At 38.2% G+C, this 6,407-nt stretch overlaps 1 protein-coding gene across 1 annotated transcript; it reads right to left on the bottom strand.

The window, feature by feature from the left end:
- Positions 1 to 209: 209 nt before the first annotated feature.
- On the bottom strand, positions 210 to 2,766 carry LOC113343791 (ribosome biogenesis protein bms1-like; the record flags this gene model as incomplete). Its single annotated transcript, XM_026587914.1, has 9 exons — positions 2,655 to 2,766; positions 2,470 to 2,580; positions 2,183 to 2,273; positions 1,983 to 2,101; positions 1,699 to 1,889; positions 1,304 to 1,514; positions 880 to 1,122; positions 548 to 787; positions 210 to 425 (listed from the first exon to the last, which is right to left on the bottom strand). Coding segments are annotated over exons 1-9 (1,518 nt in total), but the record flags the coding sequence as incomplete, so codon positions are not given.
- Positions 2,767 to 6,407: the final 3,641 nt, after the last annotated feature.

Here is a 6,407-nt window from a genome sequence, read left to right as displayed (position 1 = left end):
TACTTCACAACAGAAGAATTCAAATTATACGTATACATAATTTGGAGTTTTAGACATTCACTCAGGGAAACAGTTATTGCACATAAAAGGTTTTAAACTCTAAAACACACCAAAATGAACAAACTACTGTACACCTCGAAGAAATTTTGCTGATACATAAATTTTACTAGCACAAAAGTAAATGCAATTCAGATGAGAATTACACCAACCTCATTAATCTTCCCAGAAACTCCACTTGCAGTCCGAAGTTTTGCATCCTTGAAATTAGCAATTTCGAGGTCTGATTTGAACATACCCTTTATAAAAACAGTTTTTTGGGATATCTTACAAGGAGTTCCAAACCGCTTTATTTTCTTAACTATCCGTGCGGCCTTGTTAACATCAACTACAGAAGCCTTTGCTAAGAACCTAAATGCTGCCCTGTGCTAAATAATCAAATGACAACCTCTATATCAGGGATTATTATACAAGTACAACAGAAGTTACTTTAACCAAAATAATTTAATTTGGATGAACTTTTTGCTTGAATAAAATACATCATATATACCTTGTTGTCTGCCAGACTTTGCACAACAGCAAGTCCAGTATTGGGAGGCGCAAGAGGGCCCCAAAACACTGCATAACAGAGCCTGTTTCGCGGAGTGTGTTCGAGAAACCGATAGATTCCACGGCAGTCTTCCAGGGTATAAATAGGTCTTGTCTGGTACCGCCTCCAACCAACTGAAACAATGATAGGGTCCTTTGACTTCAATAGCTTCAAATGCCAGCTATGTAACTCAAGCTTTGCCTGCAAGAGGAAACAAAATTCAGTTGGGTTTACAGTGAACAGACGAAGTGTCTCAAAAGTAAAATCACAATCGAACATCGAAGTATAATAACCTGAATACATCCAACAGCTTCTTCTTCAATAGTGATACCTCCAACGAGAATAGGCTGACAAGGATTATGATTTTTAACCATTTCAAATGGAATGTTGTGGAACTTAAGGCTAACATAAGACCCTGCTCTGACACACCCGCACTCCATGCAGGTTAACTCAGCAAGACCGCTATCAACAGGAAATGGATCAGCTAAGCTTGTCACGCTAGCTAACTGGAAATCACCAACTCCAGCAATATGCACCTGGAAATAAACCTTAAGTCAGTGCGTAACAAAATTTCAAGTACAGACTAAATATAAAGGATGATGATACAGATACAATATACTATGTGACAGAACAAGACGAGTATGTCCACAAAAGTTGTTTCTAGTTTCAAAAAGTGATATAACAAAAAGCAAGTCCGTCGCCAGTTAACCTAGTTACCTTAGTTCCTTCCTCGATGTGACATCCTCGAAGGTACCCTTCCAAGATAATGTTTCTCGGGCATTCATTATCCATTTGGACTGTCTCTTGAGGAGTGACATCTTTAAAATGATCTACCAGCATATAAGGACGTGCAGCGCGCCATGACAAAGGATGGAACTCCATGGTGGATATGTAGTTTGCCAGTTCGCTAATTTCTTTCTCCAAGTACCTGTTAACCGCCAAATAAGCTGAATTAGACGTTTCTATTGGCATTCCTTAAATACACTGTTTCCCGCCTTTAGGTGAGTCCCTTGGGTAACAAATTGATTCGGCTATGAAAGAAAAAAAAAACTAATAAGATAGGCAGAAGAATTACAAGAAGCAACTTAGCGGTGTTCATCTTAGAAACTTACATCCCATTATGAAGACTAGATAAGCAGAATAGCTGTGCTCCTTTGCATATTTGAGTCTGAAACTGGTCCAAGAGGCTTTGCCGAGTCCTTGTGAGTACATATTCTCTCTTGAAGCTATCAAGATATGTAAGCACCCCCATAACCTTGGGCATGCCATGAACTTTCAAAAGTTCGAGGAACTCAAATGTTTCCTAAAATCAACAAAAGCATACTAATCAGATCGTCCAACACTTGTGTATCACAAAAGTTGAAGGGTAAGAAACAAAGGGGTAATGGAAGAATACCATCTCAAACTCATAACCCGCATCGATGAGGAATATCACAGCATCGGCATACTTTGCAGCGTCAATCATGCCATTGACATTATTGGGGCACTCCACAAACTGTATCCGTCTTTTGTTTCCTAATACAAACCACATAACCAAAACATCAAGAGACTATCGACAGGAGAATAATTTTAAGATGAAACAACAAATAAATATACCTGCTACAATCCTAATCGGGCCTGCCATGTCAGAATGACTTCCCTTGGTATAGAAATCCACCAGACACTTTATTAAGAGAGTTTTACCGACCTAAGACAGAAATACAACAGAAATTTGTATTCAATAATCGGAAATCGGAAATATATGTATAGATAAGCCTATATATATACATCTATAAATCAACAGTCATATGTGCATAGATAAGCCTATTACATTGATAAATTCAACAAAAATAGGAAGGAAACAGAAGTTATAAATAAACCCTAATTAAAGTACAACTAATCACCTTGGGAGGGCCGTGAACAACTATAACATATGGGGGTCGTTCTTCTTCAGTGGTATGATCAATATCCATAAAATCTGGATGTGGATCGCTCTGGTGATGATCAGCACAATCCTACAATTAACACAAGATAAATAAAATTAAAATCGAAAAGCCCTAAAATCAAAAGAGAGAGATGGATCGGATACCTCATCACAACTCTTCATATTGTAGATCTTTAAGTATGAAACACCATATTCGATGTATGAATCTTCTTGTTGTCGATTACGAGACGAAGAAGCCATTAAGGCGGCGTGTACAGGTGGGGGGAGGACTGGATGGAGGTTTAGCATTTGGGTGCCTTTTTATCAAATGCAAATAATTCGATGGGTGTAATGTAATCGGTTTTGGTCCGGCTTAGTCGGGTCAATCCGCACCGAACTGGACCATATGGCTCCCGTGAATTGTCTATGCTTAGGGCAATTCCTATGGCAATGGCCAAACGAAATTTTTTGTTGAGCCAGGTGGATGGCCAAACTGGTTTTTCCACTATGGTAAAGCACTGGACGTTAGATAACTAAGCGCGAGAGCGTAATACAAACGCCAGCGCTCGTGGATAAAACTCTGAAGTTCGTTGCAAAAGCGCTGGCGTTTGTAGAACAAATGCTGGCGTTGGCATCAAGGTCGTCAACAACTACTTTCCAACAGTCATTCTACCTCCATAAATACGGTTCGAGTTTGATCTCACAAATTCACAACGATCTTTCATCCGATCAATCTTTTCTTAATTTCAATTTTTTTCAACTTTCAACCATGATTTCTGATTTTGATTCATCTGAGGAAGATATGGAGATGGATGAAATGTTGTATGAACAAGAGAAAGAAATGTGTATGGATTTTTTACATCAAATGGATGAAGATGCAAATCAAGATAAAAGAAGGTGACATTTTATGTTGCAATTACAATCGGGATTATATCAAAGCCTTTAGAGCCATATGAAGTTGCGACTAGAAGATGGACGTGGCGAGATCGACATTTTTACCACGAAAAAATGATGCATGATTATTTTTATCATCATTGTGTCTATTCCGATGAGGATTTTCAGCGATGATTCACACGGGCCGCAACTTGACGCAAAGGATTATTGCCGAGCTTTGTCAGGTACAATCTTTATTTAATTATCAGTATGATGCACGACATGTACAAGGCTTTAGTCCCGAGCAAAAGGTCACTGCGGCCCTCAGTATACTATTTTATGGGGTACCAGCGGATTCCACGGATGACTACATCTGTATGGGTAAAACAACCGCCTTTAGGTATCTCAAGTTGTTTTGCGAAACAATAGACGAGCATTTTGGTCAAACCTTTTTAAGAAAGCCTACTCAGGAAGATGTTCAAAAAATAACTGCAAAAAATACCGCGAGGGGTTTTCCAGGAATGCTAGGTAGTCTAGACTGCATGCACTGGACGTGGCATGCGTGTCCGGTTGAATGGGCATGCCAATATAAGGGTCATTATCCAAAACTAACTGTAATTTTAGAAGCTTTAGCTAGCTATGATTGTTGGTTTTGGTATGCCTTTTGTGGACTCCCGGGTTCAAATAACGATCTCAATGATTTGTATAAGTCACAATTGTTTGAAGATCTTAAGATCGGGGTCGTGCCGCACTGTAATTTCACCATAAACGATCATCACTACACTCAGGGCTATTATCTAGCAGACGGAATCTATCCAGAATGGTCAACTATGGTTCAAGCTTATAAACAGGTAGGTTTTGGACCGACGTCTTCGAAGGATATGAAGTACTTTAACACCCAACAAATGAAATGCATAAAGGTTGTTGAACACGCTTTGGTATTCTGAAAAGGAGCTGGGCCGACACGCTTTTTTGATATTCAAGAAATGAACAAAATTAAGCTGACTTGTATCATTCTGCATAACATGGTCATTGAAGAAACAAGGCGTGACCCAACCTGGACTAGTTTTCCAGATGAATATTTGAGGCCGAATCTTGTGGTAGAGCATGGGTGCCCGACAAGATAGTATAGACTTGCCACCCAATATTTCGCTTAGCAATCTATATGGACAAACTCGAATATACTTTCAATAGAATCAACAAGACTCAATCAATTAAAAGTATATCAACGAGTTTATATATCTCTCTCTCTTGATTTGATTTACTCAAGCATATCCTGCGAGTTCTAATCAAATACAAGGAAAGACTTGGACGGTACCAAAGACCAATGTCCAAGGATCAATGAATGATAATAAACAGCCAAAGTTTGGATTAATCTAATTGATGATCTAAACGCACAACCTGTATTATTTCAATTATAAAGATACTCGGTCTAGTATCTTCTTACAGTCATTTTTGTTTGATTCTAGAACTTAATGTACTCTATAAAAACAAATGCACTGAATTGCATATGACTCAGGTGTCTATTGGCGGGGTCGATCAAGTCCTTCAACCAACTTTCTCTGACCAATTGCAGACCTTGCATAAGACCATAACAGCTCTTGCTGCTCTGCCTAAACAAGAGCAATCAGAAGAGGAGCATATTCCTAAAGAAGAGCAATCAGGAGAAGAACATGCTTTTGAAGAAGAGCAAACAGAAGAGCGTCATGCTTTTGAAGAAGAGCAACCAGAAGAGCGTCATGCTTTTGAAGAAGAGCAAACAGAAGAGCATCCTGCTTTTCAAGAAGAGCAACCAGAAGAGGAGCATGTTCTTAAAGAAGAAGAACCAGACGAGGAGCATGTTCTTATAAATGCCCATTCCTACAAGGCCATGAGAAAGCTGATTGCCCAAGTTTTGCTGCCACCTTATGGAAGACCGCCTTCGAAGGGAACTGTGAAACGTGGTTTCAAGGTCACAACAGGTAAGAATGTACCACTTTTATATAATTTTGTTGACAGACTTTTAGAAACCCGTGCAAAACATACTAATCATTCTCGTTAGAGAATAATTTTTTTTGAACTAATTTTCAACTAGAAATTTGTTGAGTTTAAGCTTTCATATGTTGTTGTTGCAGTTTTAAGGTTGTATGTGCTTTTTGGGAGTCGCCAAGTTCTGATGTGAAAGATCTAGTTAATGCTGAGCTGGAGGGCTTGATAAATCCTGAAACGGTATTGTACTCAACATCCAGTGAGGAGGATGAAGCACAAGGGTAGAGTTTGATATAAAACCTCAAGAACAGACAAGAGTATTCTTGTTGTTCTCTTTTTGTAAATAAAAAAAAATGTCTTTTGTAAAGGTAAAATCAGTTGTTATCTTACCTAGAGAGTTTAGACAAGAGCCGTCAATGCTTCATGATGTCTGAAGCCTTGTTATGTCATGCTGGGTTTTGATTTCCATTTAACTGGAATTGCATTTCTAGTCATTGCACAAAATCAGATCTACAAAAAAATGAAAAGGAAACTTTAAATACTTGCAACTTATCAAGTGCTTTCTTGTTACTCTTCCGAGTATTATTTTCCAGAAGCATACATTTTTCTTACTGTATTCTTTGAAGTAGGAATTACCAATAGGTACTATTAGAGTGGTCTTAGTTAGTGGCAGGTCCACCCACTAAAGCTCAGTAATTGGAGGTCCATAATAAAAAGAAAACAACAAAATTGGACCTAAAACTTTATCCCTGGTCTTGTACACGTGTGGAACATATGAGGACATATTTTTAAATACCGAAAACACCCTTAAGTATATAAAAGCAGTAACCAAATCCATTTTTTCTTCAATTTCTCGATCTATTCTTTTTCTTCTTCATTTTCTCATATGTGCTTTGGTGAAGAGCTCCGGCTATGAAGATCTCCTGAGGTATCTTGTAAGTTGATTTACCTATATTGATCTTTAATTATTTTAAGTTTCTTCTTGATTTTATCTTAATCTGAGATCCAAATCTCTTGATTTCATGGAGAAAAATTCAAAATTCAGATTTTAGGGTTCCGAAAAGAGGAATTGAATTC

This window comes from Papaver somniferum, unplaced genomic scaffold (genome assembly GCF_003573695.1).
Source record: "Papaver somniferum cultivar HN1 unplaced genomic scaffold, ASM357369v1 unplaced-scaffold_6590, whole genome shotgun sequence".
Classification (NCBI taxonomy): Eukaryota; Viridiplantae; Streptophyta; class Magnoliopsida; order Ranunculales; family Papaveraceae; genus Papaver; species Papaver somniferum.
Note: the sequence above shows the minus strand (reverse complement) of the source record. Positions and strands in the feature narration are given on the sequence as shown.